This window comes from Linepithema humile, chromosome 4 (genome assembly GCF_040581485.1).
Source record: "Linepithema humile isolate Giens D197 chromosome 4, Lhum_UNIL_v1.0, whole genome shotgun sequence".
NCBI lineage: Eukaryota > Metazoa > Arthropoda > Insecta > Hymenoptera > Formicidae > Linepithema > Linepithema humile.
In genome coordinates, this window is record NC_090131.1 from 25208458 (window position 1) to 25226634 (window position 18177).

At 39.1% G+C, this 18177-nt stretch overlaps 1 protein-coding gene across 7 annotated transcripts in view; it reads right to left on the reverse strand.

Moving 5' to 3' along the window:
• Dop1R1 (Dopamine 1-like receptor 1) overlaps window positions 1-18177 on the reverse strand; it is a 129311-nt gene that overhangs the window by 3699 nt on the left and 107435 nt on the right. For 4 of the 7 annotated variants that reach the window (XM_067354440.1, XM_067354439.1, XM_067354441.1 and 1 more), the window contains 3 exons: window positions 2207-2272; window positions 587-896; window positions 202-343 (listed from right to left, as the gene is read on the reverse strand). In XM_067354440.1, the coding sequence (XP_067210541.1) occupies window positions 202-343; window positions 587-747 (303 nt within the window). In that variant the 5' untranslated portion in view covers window positions 748-896; window positions 2207-2272. Of the gene's footprint in view, window positions 1-201; window positions 344-586; window positions 897-2202; window positions 2273-18177 lie in introns of all 7 variants that reach the window. The other 3 variants (XM_012367372.2, XM_012367369.2, XM_067354437.1) reach the window with 1 other exon arrangement.

The window sequence follows — 18177 nt, forward strand, 5'->3', positions numbered from 1 at the left end:
ATATTGTAGGCAAAATGCATATATTTCATAAAATTCGAATGGAAAGGATTATCCGATAATTAAAACCGATAGTTTGCTTCGGGAAATTGAGAGCAGGACGAAAATCACTCCGTCGCGCGTTTTACATATTTAAGTAGACCACTCGATGTTGCCGGGATATTGATATTAATCGATTCAATTGACGTGAACGAATTCTCGTACCTCCACTCCGTCATTGTACTTAGGTTGATCGTCATTCCTGTGAAGATCTAGACTGATCGGTACGAAGGATATGAGCCCCGCTAGGAGCCACACAACGGCGATGCCGCCAATAGCAACTCTTCTGGTCACCCAACGGCCGTATCTGAAAGAACAATATAATCCTTTCTATATTTAATTTTCTTCATTCTTACTAAAAAGCTATACGTATGTGGTCGTCTTGAATTAAATTAAATTTTCTTTACAGAGGATTTTATAGGAAGCAGAAAACAGTTTAATGAGTTTTATTTAATTTTTTTTATGTCTTTCGCACTTTCATTAAAAAAACTTTTTAATGAAATTGACTTTCTTTTTTCATTTACGAATTATCCTTTGGAATCGATCTCACCTGAGGGGATCCTTGATGTGTATGTAACGGTCGAGCGATATGGCGCATAGATTCAGAATAGAGGCAGTGCTGCACATAACATCGAAAGCGATCCAGATGTCGCAGAACCACAATCCGAAGATCCAGTAGCCGAGGAGATCGTTGACCCCGGCAAAGGTCATCACCAGCCCACCGACGAAGAGGTCGGCGACGGCCAGGGAGGCCAGGAAGAGGTTGCCGATCCTCCGTAGCCCGCGGTCAGTGTAAATTGCCACGCAGACCAAAACGTTGCCGGCGACGGAGAAGAATATGAGGATCACGAGGAGAAATCCTGCGGATATCGCAGAGGCTCGTAGGAGAATCGCCGGGACACACGCTGCTATTCAACACATCGCCCCTCGAAGCTACCGTACCTTAAGAAATCCGCACCGATGTCACCGATGAAATATTACTCACCGCTATTCACCGAATCGGATCCGCAGAACGGATCGACGAAAACCGCGGACGTCATGCTGACATGGCGCGGATGTACGGATGCTGCCGTTCACAATAGACATAGCATCTTTCGAGGAATTTTGAAAATTAAGATATTTCATCGTGCGATCGTCGATACTTTTTACGTGCTGAACTTCGGGAACTCCGATTTTTCTTTCGAATAAAGTGATCCCAGTGCTTGATTAGGAAAAATTCGGAACTGGTCTTCATTTCGTTCTGGTAATAATTTTTAATATTCAGTGCAATATAGGTAATTAAATCGCGAGTGTGAATGCTAAAAAGATAGACTGAATTTAGGTGAATAGAATAAACGAGGATACGGCAAATCCGTTCCAGCTCGTGCGTCTATCCCCTTTAAAAGACTAGATTCAGCAGAGTATGTAATTTGCTGCGCAAAGCTTTATTTTCGCGAACCTGTATTTTCTCGATAACATGAGCATTCTATATACAGTAATTCAGACTTGACTAAGAAAAATCCTGCTGTCTGTCCCAAAAAATTTCAGGAAGCATTTCTGCACGCACTGCAATTTTTTAAGCAGAATATCATATCGTTTCGTCTGACACATTTCGCCTTCACAGAATTAAATTCTGAATAATACAAATAGATCAGCATTTAAATTGAAATGTGACTAATAAGTTATTAATCGATTACAACACATAATAATTTTTTTTAAATTTAGGAGTCGAGACTTTCGATTCTTCGTCTGCTGAATCTTAAATGAAAAGATCTTCGCACAGCCGAAATGTCTGCATTTCTGGTGACTATATCGATTCATGTTCCGAAGGCACGTCGATAAGATAAGAAATAAGACACATAGTGACAGCTCATAACGAGCGTGGAACAGAAATTATAATACTTGTCTTCAGGGCTCGTGTCTAATCAGAATTTATGCGATTCTATCAGTTATATTAGGCGGTGAGAGGATGCGAGGGGGAAAGTAAGGGAAAACGATATGGAAGATAAGAGCGGTAGGGTGCCAAGAAACAAAAGAGAAATAGAAGAGAAAAGGGAGAGAAGATAAAAACTATTGCGATTTGATTGGACGAGATCGGATCGGAGCCTCCGAGAGCAGGCACTCTCGGGAGAGGCAGTCTTCGAGGGGCGACTTCTCGCGATCGATCAAATGGAAAGTTTAGCGAACCAACTAGGAGCACCGACAGCAGCGAGAAAGCGTCCTCAGGCAGATCTTCTTCCCCGTCTGTCAAGTTGCTCTGCGAAAAGACAAAGAGAGACCGTGGTGAGAACGCGCGGTTTATCGGCGCGACGCGACTTATGCGAAGCGGGGAGGAGCAGGCGAGTGGGGCGACATTAGCTCGACTAAATTATCGGTTTCCGCATCACACGCGAGTACATGACAGTTGCGGGCTACATTGCGACAGCGTCTACGACAATTTCTACGACAAAACATGTTCAAGATAAGGTTGGCCGGAAAAAGCGCAGGCAGCACAAGAGGCGGCTAAAGAAACGTCTAAAAGACGCCGTGGAGACGTCTTAGTAGGCGAGACGTCTTCTCTCGTCTTCCAGATGTCTTCTGGATTTTCGAGGGCACAGAGTGAGATTTAAACGTCTTCATGCATATGTATTTGACACAAACTTGCAGTAAAATTGTGGCAAAAAAATTGCAGCGTGTAACGGTCGCATTAACTTGTCATTTCGCACGAAGGAAGAGAAAGAAGGTGATTACAGTTTTTAGTATTCCTCGCGAACGCTGTTCCTCGTCGCGGGGCGTAGCTCTATCTTCGCGTAAACGCAGACTATCGCTCCGCAATAAAGTTACTTTAGTCTAGATTCTTTTTTACGGCGGCCGGCGCTGCGATAATTTCCCACGGCGGGCTGATACATCGCTTGTAATTGCGACCGCCGCCGCGTTTATCGCGGGATTTATCCGGTTTGACGGCGAGACGACCACTCGCAACGTATGCTCTTGTCTCGTTGATAAAGCTCGAGTATTACTTATCCGCCCTGACAATTCGACACAGAACGCGAACCGCAAACGTATTCGCGGTGACCGCGGCTGACTATTAATGCGGACTACATGTGTCGTGTGTGCACGCGCGTGCATATGTGCGCGCGCGAGCGGTAATCGATATTTATGCAGATTTCGCGGTTAAATGCATAATGCATGAATCGAAAACAAATAAATCGTAATCGCGGTGTTTCGTCATATTTCAAGTGCGGGCGCGACGTTACCCTTGGAATCAATCGGCGCCGGTTTCGCGCATTCGTAATAATTTATGTAATGCGTCGCACACTCGGAGGGTCCCCCGGTGAACTTTCGAAAGTGGAACGACGCTTATCGATTCATTAGATATGCAATGCAGCGTGCAAGCGTAGCCACTTTATATTCTATACTCACGCAGTTTATATTATATATTATAATACACATAAGAGCTGTGTACTTTTTACTTTACAGTACTTGCGGTACATCTGATTCAAAATTCGGCTCGTGGAATAATTACGCCGATGCAAATTATTGCGCAAGTACTTATGAATTTAAAGTAAGCAGAGTAGTAAGCGACGGTAAGCAGTTTGACGCAGTTGAAAATTCCAATTCAATCATGGACGGAGCTTCCACTTCGATAAGTCGAACTGGATCAATACTCGATCTCTTTCGCTCCAATTTTCCACTCGACCATGCTTGATTCGCAACTAATTGCTTCAATTTGCACCAACTGCTGTGACTTCTTGACGCTTTGTCTTAGATCAGACTCGAGATAGAATTTCCAATTATTCGACGCCGAGTTAGCACAAGTTTGATCATGCAAAGAATAACTAATTTTTTTTCCCATCACGATATGAACGTTGAAAATAAATTGTTCCGATTGTTCCCGAAAAAAATTATATGTAAAATAGGTTTGCATACGCTGATGCGGCAGAATTAAAATTCCTGCAAAATATTTTCATTTATCTATGTTGGAGATTGCTGTTTTACATATGTTTCAATTTAATGGACATGTATTGGTTAGTCAAAAAACTAAAATATTTCACAATGTAAACAAAAACACTTCAAAAAAACTATAAAAAAAACAACAATAAAAAATATAAGATTTTTATACAAAAATATACACGTTGGTCCATTTAACTCTTTTGTATACGCTATAAAATATACTTCATAATATTTATTTTTCTCGGAATGTAGATCACAGGATTGACTTCTCGATACAAATTTTTGCCTGTGTTTGATATTTTTTACAGCATTATATAATTATATCGTTTTTAGACAATAGATATTCTGATAAATATTTAAAATTGGATAGAATTTTTACTCTGCACAAAAATAATGTTATTATGAGAATAAGTCAAAAAGTAAAGAGACATTTAAGAAATCAGATCCTTTAAAAAGTTCCTTTACTCTTTGATGTTCCCTCGTAATAAAGTTCTCTAAGGATTTTCCGCACAATGTCGACATCTCGTTTCGTCTTTAAAATGATGCATATAAGCAGATCACGTTTTCTTGATATAGCACGGTCAGGTTAGTGAAATGTATCTTTGCAGCATCTCACGCATAAAAGGTTCTAATGGTGTGTGTGTGTGTGTGAATGCTACCTCTATCTACATACATATACCCTCTCAATGTAATACAGTAAGAGCGTGAATGGACTCACAATGGACGAAACGTATTAACGTTACGAAGAAGCGCTTCCGAAAAAAAAATATTACGATTAAATGCGAGAATAATTGGTTCCTGCCAGTTAATCTATTACTGAGTAATTTATTAAAAGATTTTAATTAAGTACATTTATTGATAAAATCGTATTTTCAAAAATGTGAACTTTTTTAAGGAAAATAATGCAAAAAAAAGTATTAAATAATAATAAATGAGCTAGTGGAAAAAAATTCAGAGAATTTATTAGAAAATTAATGTGCGAGTTTTTTAAATCCTCCTCGCGAACGCGGTTTGCGCGATAAATTGCGCTTTTTAAATTTTTTCGATAATCACCGTATTCGATAATCACGTAATTAATAAACCATGTAATCATTCGTAGAAACGTGCCGATAACTTTCTTCCGATTAGCATCTCGTCAGTGGGTCGCATCGTTTTCTACCGTGCGAATAGTTCCGCCGTTTGAAAGTCCTCACGTTATATACACAGTGCTGACGTGTGTTTTGTGACATACAATATCCCGATCGTCGTTTATTTCCTTTCTCCCGTGACTTTCGTTCGAGAGACCGGTTTGGGTCAACGATCGATTCTCGTCTTGGGAACCACCTGTATTTGATAGTTTGCTCGTAGCACGAGGACTCGCAGAAACGTGGGATACTTGCGTTTTCTTCGAAACGTTTCGGGGACGGCTATCAATTAATTTGAATTTACGAAAATATGATTCGCGCGGTGAAAGCGTTTCGTAATCTATCGTATCTTTCATTTTGCCGCCAAGGTTAATAAAATCGTAGCGAAATTTTGATATTAAAACAGTCGGCGAAAAAAAGAGGCGAGATTAAACTTTCCACTGATTGAAAGTAAATTGCCATTTTATTTGATCTACGAGATGGAAAATTATTTTAATTAATAGCCCATCACCTTTGTGCGTTCTGAGATCATTTCTGCTGTCGACACCGAAAAATGGTACATGGTTCGTGTTTATTAATTGTCGCGCTTGTTTCGGTAAAACGCGCAGCTCGTAACTTGTGCAGATTGCGCATTTTCGATATTTGCACCTCGTGATAAACGAGCTCACAGCCCCGAGCTGTGTATGTACAACAGTTCGCGAATAAATCCGCTACAGTACTTATTGCCGGCGCGTGTTTAAAGACAGCAGACGTAGTGGCTGGCGGTGTTGCACCAGCTGCAGTTTAAAGTTCGACCAAGAAAAGTTAGTGCGGTTCACACGTGCGATGAAAATAATAAAATGGCCGTAACGGCCACGTGCCGTTCGATCAAGATTTAATGAACGGCAAAAAGGAGAGAGAAAAAACGTATCAAACGTATGAAAAAAAATGAAACCGTTTCTCGTTAGTTTTATGCGAAATTGCTTTCGCACCTTCAAATGTTGCTGTTAGAAACGATCGATTCCGTTGGGCCACGTTATAACCGTTTTTCGTACTTCATACATTTCGACACGTGTGCGAGCGTCGTCTTTCTCCTTCTCTCTCTCTCTCTCTTTTTCTCATCGAACATAAATCAGCTGATAGTCGGATAGTGAAACGTCCGCTGTCTTCAATTTTCTCCAATTCACTTTCTTCTCATTAGATAAACCTACTTACAGCGAATGTTATCTTACATGTGTTTACTCGAATAATTCAATGGACTCTCTATCGTCTTGATCGTAATTTATGAATGCGTACGGTGGCAGCGGTTCCGGTATCCGGAAAAAGTTGAAACGCTTGTAAAACAAATGCAGTTTATCATCATTTCATGTTTTCCAAGATTCCTTCACACACACACACACACACACATGTTTCTCGCATCTCGCATTCTCAAGCAATACTTTACACGGTCATTGACACGTCAAGTCTCTAATGTGATATATCGTTCAACGTTGTGAACACAAGCGTCGTGTGTTCCCCCTCGCGATCTTCTCGGTGCCATAATTCAAGACGACAAAAAAATGTAGCTCTCGAGAATCCTTGAACAGAATTCTCCATGGATATTCTTCCGGGCGTGAAATGCACTTCACTCGCCGTTTGATTAATATGTACATTCGATTTCGCCTGTTCCGATTTGTTTTTCCATCACTCCGTGCGTTGCGTGACTCCGCCGGAATTCACGGTTGTGCTTCCTAAGGCGGCCCGTATTTCATCAGATGCGACGCGGCAGAAAATCCGCCGATGCGCCATCGATTTTCCGGATATAGCAGCGGCATCGCATGCATATGCACGGGAAAAATATTTTATTGCGTCGTTGGCCGTTGAATATCGATGTGCTGCTGATAACAAACGATTGCTCAATCAGCATGTACGTCGCAGTCGCGCACCGGTATGTCTCTGCAATCATCGCGTCGCAAAAGCGTACGCGAATGGGTGTGTGTGACCTCCCCCCCCCCTCCCCCCCCCGGCAGCGATTGGTGGTTTCGACAATTTACGACGTTACAGCAAAGCGACAAAATTAGAGATACCGAAATTGCATTTTTCCATCATATATACGGCATATTCACAGACCGCAGCACGCGCGACGGCCAGTTTTCCCAGTAATTGGCGTCAGTTTTCGCGAAATCTCCGAGGTCATAAAAGTTTACCGATGTCGCGAGACTAATGAATTGGACGTTTTTTGCTTCAAACGTGATGAATTGCTGCACACAACATTTTCTAACATTTATATTTACTTATTTTGCTTTCATTACGTTTTTACACGTGCAAAAAGTAAGAAAGATTAAGAGATGTTTCTTGAAAGAACATTTCTAAAAAGAATCTCTTCACATTAATACGAAAATAATTAGCCGCGGTCTATAAAATGACGCTTGGACACACTCTCACCTTTTCCTTTCAAGAACGCACCTCGCTCCCGACAGATTAGACACGTGTCAATAACCATCATCGAAATTAGCTGCGGCTTATCGTTTTGATGAATCAAAGGAGACAGTTTGACAGTGTAACATGTGATTGCCAGGTGGTCAATTAATACGATCATACTGTTGACGTTGATGGAGAGAGAGTTGGTACCGCGCATCCGTATTACGTGCGCCGATATGAACGGTTATGCTTGCTGGCTTATTACTCTGATGATTGCTCTGATAATTTGCGCTTTAACGGTAATCACGTTGTTCGCCGACGATTGCGCGGGCGTCTTCGATGGGACGATATTAGAGATCCTAGAACGATATTACTGTACGTTATTAGACGCCACGCGGTATATTGCACAGGCATTGTGTGTATGCCGCAACATATACAGGCCTATCTGTTAATTACTAGTTTATGTCGTCTGTATCTCATATCTGACAAGACCGATCGATGAATTTATGCAGATGTTTACTATTAATTATGCATTTTAATCTTTGACTTTCCCGGCTTTTGATCTGTTGATGGTGTTGTCGAAAAATATTCGGTGATTTTATAATTAATTCCAGAGCATATTAAAATGAAAAATGTAACGCAACCGAAAAATGGCTCATGAATAACTGTGTTTTTCATATTTATCAACATTTTCGCTTAATATATATTTTAACGAAACAACATATTTTTCCACGTTAGTTTTTATCGAATCGAACGTGTACATAGTGAAAGATTAAAGTTTCCCGTGCAACGTTCGTATCCGTCGTGCCGTATAAAGATTATTTCGAGATTGGGTCCGAAAATATTTGTTCTTTGATTCCTCCTACACTTTTCCACGTCTTTCTCACGAGAAAAATCACGCGAAGGAGCTTCTCCATTATTACGATGTATTTTAGGTCGAGTGCGAATGTTTCATTCCGAGATTTTTCCGCTGTCGATTAAAAGGGATCCGCCGCACGTACTTCTGAATGAGATACCCATAAATATCAATTTCGGCATCACTGTTTTCCTCCGTGAACCACTTTGCCGAGAACATGCCTCTCTCATCGTATGTTTCTCATTTTTTTTTTCTTTGGGGACACGTATAATGTACGTTCTTCTCCCAGCACGATCCAAAATAAAAGATCAATTCTCTCTCGGACGACGATATATAAACTCCCACAAAGGAGCGCGACGAGTATCCTCGTCGGGCTACGTGACCTTTCTGGACAGACAAAAGGTCTAAAAGAATTCAGCAAAACGAAAAGAAAGGGTGCATTCGGAGACCAGTTTTCCACATGACAGGAAATCGTATTGCGTTTTGGCCGTGGCAGCGAAACGTTATTTATTTTATTCCCAGAATTGTATGGCATCCAAATTGTATAGAACATATTTCATATTGATTTCGAGATATGAATAAATATGGAATACTTTAATTCTTGAATGTTTAAAAACAAACGCGACAAAATGTATTATTAATACAAAGTGTCGCGGAAAAAAAAGAGAGAGAGCTATTACTTCTTATCGATTTTAAAGTAAAATTAGCTCCAAATAGTTGAATTCATAGATGTTCGCTAGATCTAAGCTACTCCAAATTTTAGTTCCTATTCGTGTGCTATCTGTTCATGGTAGTCGGTATTCCAAAATCTAATTTCGCGCGAGGACGGGAACGTCTTAAACTCGCGTTCAGTTCGTTAAATTTGTGAATCCGAATAGAACGCGAATCCTTGACAACATAGTTGAATAAACCGTTTGCCGGAGGTAGAACTTCGCTGTTTCGCTATGATTCAGCTGCCGAGATTACCGCTACGAATAGACTACCGAATACGACAGATGCCACGGTGTGCTGAATACGGTAAAATCAGAAATGCATAATTTCGTTTCGAAGTACTCTTAAACGCGTTGGCGTCGTCGAGATTTAAGACGTTCCTTGGTCGTCAACGTCTTTGATACGGAAACCCGCGAACTCATTAATTCCGCGTCGGGAAACAAATTACGCGGCACGCGAGAGTCGTGGGACGAAAGTTGGAATTTCGCGCCACGGCGATTAATCGTTCAAAATAGCAGAAATGCACGCGCGCGCTGTGTATTGTAAGACCCCAGATTTAAATTTACGATTTCTGCCCTTTCATTCCTCACATTGGAATCGGAACTTTCGCTCTATTTACTACTACACCGGCAATCCTCGCAGCCGCGAAAAGCTTTGAGCTGAAAGATTCATTCGAAGTTCGGTTGAAAAGACTTGAGACAGCCTTTTAAACCCTTATAACCCTTTAAAAATATGCAAGAGAGAGAGAGAGAGAGAAAAAGAGAAAAACCTCGCTATTTTTATTTGCTTAACCATCGTCAGTGTAATATTGATATTACAGTAAATATTTAAAAATATCAATTTAGAGCGACAACCGTATCGTTAGATTATTAAATCTTCATTAATTATAAATACGAAAATAAAAATGCTCTCTATTATTTTCAAAATTGTATGTATAATATATTACATCCAAAAATATAATTTTGTAAAAAAAAAGTCTGTTATGTGGATTAATTTTATAATTCGCGTTAAAAAAAAAAAAAAGAGAGAGTCATTTGTCTCGGAAGAAAAACGCGTGCGATCAATATCTTTTATTATCGGAGCATCGGTGGCCATTTGAGGGCCAAAGTTAGGTGACCTTGGCGAATAAATAGAGAAGTTCGCTCGTATATATCGCCCAAACCCGAAGAAATGCGTAAAATACTGCGACGAGCGTGTTATCGGGTGTCCGAGATTTACGACGTGTCTCTCGTGCCATCCCTCGGGCTTGATCGACGCTCTTTCCCTGCTCATTGCGGAAACTCGCACTCAGTTTGCATCCGGTCGCACCGTATCGGATGGAAAGTGTTAAACCGCTTCTCTTTCTCAACATTTGTCACCCCACAGTAGTTTATTTCATTGTCGCGCGTCGCTACAAGTGATTCATCGAACTGTCCATCCCAACTGGAATACACGACTCGTAACAGAGACGTCGCGATCGCGCCATCAGTCAGGAATTCTTCGAAGGATTTAGAACCGATTTTTTTTCTTCTAACGTTCTGAACAAAAACTTATTTACAGTGAACGATTCTTTTCTTTTTCGAAACAATCGTATTGTAATGTATTGTGATATATATTGGCATTTTGAAAAAAAAAACTCGGTTATCTATTCAAACTTATGAACACTGATCCGGCAATGCGCTTTGCTAATGCAGACGCGACCTACATTAATCTGAATTATCAAGGCTGCATAAGTGATACCATCGAGAATCGTCTCTACGGTTTCCACGGAAAGCGCCCTCGCGATATTACGATGTGACGCGGTCGGAATCTAAAAGGATTCGTCGGGCCTGACGCTTTGTCGAAACCGTATTGCTAAGGCCGACGATAAAATCAGCACGAGGTCAGGTTTATCGTGCTGCGCCGGTCGGCACGATGCCGCGGTACGATGTCCCGTAATCTGCTGCCCGTTGTAATTACTTTCCAACGGATATTTCGCTGACGAACGAACGAACGGGGAATATAGGTGAGTCCCTTTTCCCACCCCAAAATGCGACCGGGGCGGTTTTTAAGAGGTGCGGTTAATTGTGCGAACAGGGCAAAGCGCGTCGAGAGTAAACTTCATTTTAACGGCCGAACAAAATTACTTCCTCTTTACCCTCGACGCTCGTCGACGCCGTCGCGATGCCGCGGTATATTTATTTACGTCGCCTCTTTCGCACTCCCCGTTTCCGCGTTAAGAGTCGGCCGTGTTGTTAAGGGAATTTAAGCCGTAATTCAAATAGGGATAACTCTTTACGGCGCGCATTTTACATAATGCATATTGCACCGTGAAATTGTTTTCCGCTGGACTATGAGGTCGTACATTTTTCACAAGATCGGATTAACTTTCCCGCCCACTTCTCTCGCGCCTCCGGTGAGTTTTCGAGAGCCTTTAAACGCAATGCAATATTTAGGTCCCTAATTTAACGCTGCGTCCAGCGCTAAGTGCAGCCATTGAATATTATTTCAAGCCCTATTAATCTTATGTGAAAATCGAGTTTTTAAAGCCTGTTAAAGTTGATGGCTCTTTCCGCCTGTCCGAAAAATCGCGCGCGTACAAATTTATAACAAGTTTTGCCGGTTGCAAGTTGCAGTTTTGCCGTTTCTCATTAATAGCGCCCGCGCGTTATCACGAGATATTCACACTTCTCAGAATCTTTTGTACCTTCTATGATAATTATTTCCGTGGAACTTATCAGAAGTCGGGTTTCATATAAAGTTCCATTATCATCGTGGACGAGAATCTGCTCATTTGTTAGCGACTTAATAGAGCTTTTTTCTCGTTTGCTTATCTCTCTCTGCGCTCTTTACAGTCACGGTTTCCATTCGGCGCACAAACAGCTACAAACGAGCGTCGACGCGAGTTTGTTTCCGCCTTCGATAACAAGTACTTCTGCATGAATCTCGGTTTTAGTTCACTACCACTCGTGACAGCTGCGTGATTCCCGGAAAACCGTGTGATAGTCACGTTGAAATGATATTATCCTGACGAACTATACGACTATTTTCCGCCACTAATTGGTCTTTGTGCGGATGTTATTCGTACGCATACGAAATGGTTACCGGTGAAATCGCACAGAAATGCATTTTCTATGTATAAAGTATCCTTTTACAAAATTTCAGCATGACGTAGAATTAATTTTGTACCTGACATTTCACTAATAGAATTTGAAAAGCCAATAAAAATATACTATACTTAATTATCTCGGGTTAATTATCTAAAAAATAAATTATTTATTTTTTATGAAAAGCTTTGGTTTTAATTAAAACATAGATATTATATAACGCATACATCCGTAAGTAATTGCATTTTTTGTAAAATTATAAAAATTTGATAAAAACGTTATTTTCAAGATATACTAATAAAATTTTTTTCTATGTTCCATGCATTGAGATATTTCTTATTTGATTAAAACGCGTATGCATGTATATAAAATTTTTGAAAAGATTTAAGTTAATTCTTTACGAAATTTCTTTAATTTTTATTTGATATGTACCCTTTCACATACGTGTATTTGTAAAGAAAAGTAAAAATTGACTTTATGTCTTTTGTAAAGCTCCTTCAACAGTACAAGAATACATTCGTCAGTGTCACTGACATACACTGACATACACGTTTATTCTGGTCGGAATATATCGCGTTAGCTAGGAAGAGATGTTCCTCGACCCTAATTTTTCAACTCCTTTGCAACTCCTTTTACGCGAGTAAAGTGGTACTTGGCAAGTGTTGCTGTGAAAAATAAAGCTACTAAGAAGCTGTTTCAGCGTCAAACGGATGATTTCTTCAGAGACGAAATAAAAACTAAAGTGACTGTATTCTCAAGTAGCAAGATCGGTCCTTTCAAAGTTAAATAAATCATTATAAAATTTTTCTCAACTTATCTTTTTCTGCAAATCTTCTGCAGTTCACGTTTATATTTGCTTTTACAGATGCGTGTTGTTTCGATTTGTATTGATATATTTTTTTTGGTAAAATCAATTATTGTTTTAAACTTGGTTCTGTAAATCTCCAGCTCACGTTTATATTTGCTTTTACAGATGTATTGTTTCGATATGTATTGATATATTTTTTTTTATAAAATTAATTATTTTTTTATTAAAATATTAAAGTATTGACTTCTATCAAATTTTTAAGCCGAAATAAAATCATAAAATATCATTATTCTCTTCAATGTGTGTCAGAAAAATAACAGTAAAAAATAGTTTTTCTAAATTTAATACAATATTTATTTTAAAAAATTTATGGTTTTAAAATTTATTCTGTACGAATTGATTTTAAATTTGTAAAATTTACTATCAAAATTAAGATTATGTGTTCTGGACGTTCTTGCATGCTGCTCATTATCTCATATGCATTAATTAAGGGCTCGTCAGATTATTGGTAATTCTCGTTCGTCAATGATCGCACTTGTTGGCCTCACTGTTAAACCGGAATCAATTTCCCGGAGTTCTTGTTGGCAAGTTCGCGCATATCGACAGGCTATTCGCTGATATCTCTCACCGTCCTGAACCGATTCTACAAAATTAATAGGATCATTTTGCGTCTAATAATATTCAAAATTCAATCAACACTTCTCGACGCAAGTTCGATTTCTGTCAAAAATTTATTGCAAACATAATTTGCACTTTTCTGACTTTTATTAATTAATATATCGCAATGTCTTACTTTGTTATCTATTTGATTTATTAAAGTAAAAGTTGCGAAACGAGTATATATATATATATATATATATATACACAAGATATTATCGAATATTGTTTTAAACTGCCAGCGAAGTTGTTTTCTGCACCTCCATGCGATTACCGTGCGATTTATTATTATTCGCTAACCAATACGAAAATCGAAATCCAATTTCACGTACACCTGTTTATCGTGCGAGCGACGCGGCAGATTAGGCTACGAGAAATTCTCCCGCCGCTAAACGTGAAATTGAAACGTGTATTTCTGTTATATTCTCGTCACCGGGAGAACGATCGCTGTGCCATGACGGTGTAGGTGTGAATATACGGCCGCATAATTCAAGCATCTCGTTATACACACTCGCCAATGTATTATCCAATACACGAATTGATTTTCAATATCTGGTTGGCAAAGCCGCAGCTAAGCTAAAACTCGCCTTCGGGCGCGCCAGAAATATGAATCTTAATATATTAACTGCCGTCCTGTATCACATTTTAAGTACTTGTATATTTTCCACTCCATGCGCTCCTATATCGTATTCCCCCCGAATGGGTTTGCATAAAAATCTTCATCTTAAGAGGATAACGTTGATTCACGCTGACGCATAATCAAAATCATGTCTCCTTATGCATTATTGAATTCTTTGAAAAATATTCTATACGGATGATATCGTTTTTTCTCAAATCATTTCCATCTTTAAAAAATTCAATAATCCCGAACAAACATTAAACAAAATCAACGATCGCGCGCTTATCGTTGAAACGTTTGCATGAAACACGTGTGCCTACTGATTATTTCAATCGTCCACCTGTGGTTATCTATGATAGAACAGGAATTGTTTCTGTCACACGTAGACAAACATACATCTTCATTGTTTTTACGAAGGTGTCATCGAAAAAAACAATAGAAAGAACGGGAATGACAAGTTATATTCAATCGACAAGCAATGCAGGCTTGTTGACTATATCTCGCTCAAATAATTTAACGTTAAATAAATTGAATGTCCAAGAAATTGTCGAGCAAAAGATAACGGAAGATAGAGCGCGCTTGTTACGTGCGCTATAAATAACGAAGAAGGTCGGAGACAAAAATTTCATGCGACGCGTTTTCTTCCGATCGGAAACGCCTCGGAAGAGATCGTATCGAAAATCCATCTGTAAATCGTTCCAGGAGCTCCCGATGTACGTCTTACATTGTTCTCGAGAGCCGATGATTAATTGGGCAATTATTCATAATAAATAAGACGATTATGTCTGACGACAGTATTTGTTTTCTGGACGATTCCAAGCACAGTTAAACGGAACTTTCGAAAAGGAAAAAGAGAGAAGTCGATTGAATAATGCCATTTGAGGCCTTCAAGCTTTTTCGCGTCAAACGTGTAATCCTTTGAAGGTCCCTTTCGTTTTATTTTCGACAGCGCGGCACAACTGGACCGGTTGTTATTGAAAGTTCATACGCCAATCAATAACTTCGCCGAGAGAGCGGTTGAAGAGCGAAAAAGCGACGTGGGCGTTCGTAAGTCTTCCATTCTCATTTTAATCGGCTCTACTTTCAGTATTTCAAAAATAATTCGCGAGCAGCTCGTCCTCTGTCTGTCATCTGTTCGTTAATGAAGAGAAAAATACTTCCATGAAAGAAAATATCTTCGAAAATACGAATACGTGACAAATTTTTTTGTCTATACCTTTTAGCACGCATGAGAAGGAAATAGAAGTAAAACTGAGAGATTTACAAGTGAAATTATAACGCAAAGAATATTATTTTCCACGCAAGACTACTTATGGTTAAGCGTGAATATGTGATTAATGCGAGAAAATTGAAAAAGCGAACTTTATTTCTGCGAATAAGAGTTGCGCGCCTTTTTCCGCAACTGGCGTTCTAAATGCAAAATGATGTAACTCATTAAATGGGTAAGTTTAAAATGATCGTGCCATTAGCGGAAAGAAAAGAGAGTACAAGAGCGGAAGAACGGGCGTGTAGTCGCAGGCGAATCCGAAAATTTAATTGTAGCGAGCCATTAAGCGCGGAGTAACCGGCTCTACGAAATAAGTGGAAAATGTCAATGTCTGGTCGGACGACGGGAACAAAATTGTCGACGCTCGCGATAAAAAGACTCTTAATGAAGGAATTCTGCTTTCGCCGCGATCCAAGTACGTGTTGTAATTGTGTTATCGACCTGAAAGGACATCGATTGAGTAATAAGAAAATGATAGTAAAAACCACGTGAGTTATTATAGGCCACGTTTAACGAAGATGAAGTCGCAAGGCTCGAGTCATGATAAAGTCTGTCAAGGTGGATCTTAGGCCTATTATGGCAGGTCTCGGGAGCTACTGCAGTAGATTACTTCTAAATGAACACCTGTCACCTAAGGGCGAAAAAAGTTTATCTAGAATTCGTGCTCGGCATTGATGACGAAGGTCGTCAGAAGACGTCCGCAGATTTATGGCTCTTCTGAGACAAGTGCGGCGACATCCAATTAATAAAAAGTGCGCACGTTCATTTATAAAGACACAATTATGTCACCTTTTTTACGCATTCAAGTTAGTTTGAAAAATTCCATTTTATTTCAATATATATCAATTAAAAATTTTAAAAATAAGTTTTCTTTTTCTTTTAATTCCAAAATAAACTGTTTTTTAATAGAAGATAAACTTTTTTATCAATCTAATATATAGATGTCTGCAATAAACCTTACGGTATTACGATTTGTTTGATGATGTAATTAAAGATTGCTTGTGCCAATATCAGGCACGATGACGCTCGAATATTAATTCAATCGATATTAGAACCTAAATATTAATTTAATCGAAGCGGCTGCAGCGGGCGTTTTAATTAAGAGCAGTTCCGCAGAGTTTATATGGAGCAAATTGTCTCGTGTGTCCTTTTGGGCGCGACTCTTATCACAGTAGCTTCAGGCAATCATCCCGTGGCGAATTCCTTCTCTCCCGAAGATTGATCGAACGATCTGTCCGTCGCATTAGGTCCAAAGCCGAGTCCGACATCATTCGTCACTCGGCACTGCACGATGATAGAGATTAATAGAAAAGAATCACTGTTCCTTTTTCTGTTTTTCTAGCAAAACACACGATTTAAGTGATCTCATCAATCATGTATGTTTTTTTTCACAGTGGATACATGCGCTTGTAATTAAAAATACAATATCGAATATTTGTTTCATATTTTTCATGTATCTTTGTAACGTTTGATATAGCTGATAGCTGCCCATTTGTCAGATATTCAACGTCTCGCACGTGATACTGTGTCATGCAAAGTCTCGGCGGAAAGGAAAACTGGGTTGTGAATACTTTGCATGGTATGTAATCCTCTTTACTTGCCATTCTAGATAGAATCGTACAGCGTACGTGGAATCTTTCACCGCTACATCTAGAGTCGCTGCAGATTCTATCAAAATTCCACACATACCGTTTTAAAACGCGTACGTCGAATTAGGCTCTTCAATGAATTCGATATAAAACGTGCACTATACGATTTTACTTTCAATTCTCCACACATAATTTTACGCTTGCAGCCACCTCCAAGTTTATCACTTCGTATAAATTTAAATCAGTTTGAAGGATTCATTCTAAAACGTGCGATACATCGCCTGTACATATGGTATTTGACTTTTTATATATTTAAATATACGATTATTGAGAAAATAAATCATTTTAATATACTATCTTTAACATGTAAGAATATTTAAAAAATCCGTAAAAATATTTAAAAATTACGATTGATATTTATCTTAACTGATCATAACTTCGTATATTAAAAATATTTTATTGATGCACTGATAGTTTTATAACTTAAATATTTCTTGAAATTCTATTCGATTCGATAAGCTTGCCAATATATTCAAAAATGGCACAAAGGTATTGTATCAGATAAAATGAGGTACGAGAACGAGAGATACGAGATGACAGAAAAACGTATGAACGAACGTCGACGTATCTTGATCACAGCTCAAATACGATTTTTGCATTCATATATGAAATCACACTGCTATTGGCAGATTTTCCGATTTTTCCATCTGAATAATAATGATAAATTCAATCGTAACTATCGCTAAAATTAGTTAAATGGCAATTTCAAAAGGCTGAAATTCTGCACGTCTCCGTCATACGTATATCCGGTACTTTTTACATCGTATCTTGTTGAATATTCGGAAATGCCATAGAGCAGCGTGCAGTTGACGTTATATCTCCATTGCAACCAACGCACATGGAGATCTGTCTGCGTTTGGGAAATAGCTATCGTATCTCAAGTATCGCAAGTATATTTACGTTCTCTTGGAGGAGAGACGTGCCGCGAAAATGTAGTGAGAAGCTAGTTTCCCAGGCTTGACATTGAGCTTTCGATTCGTCTTCAAATTTGAACGACTGCAGCACGAGTGGAATTAAACTCGTACGTAAACTATTTTTTCGCAATCTTGTCGTGTACTTTAGTTATATCAACATCTTCACCATTGCAGATAAAA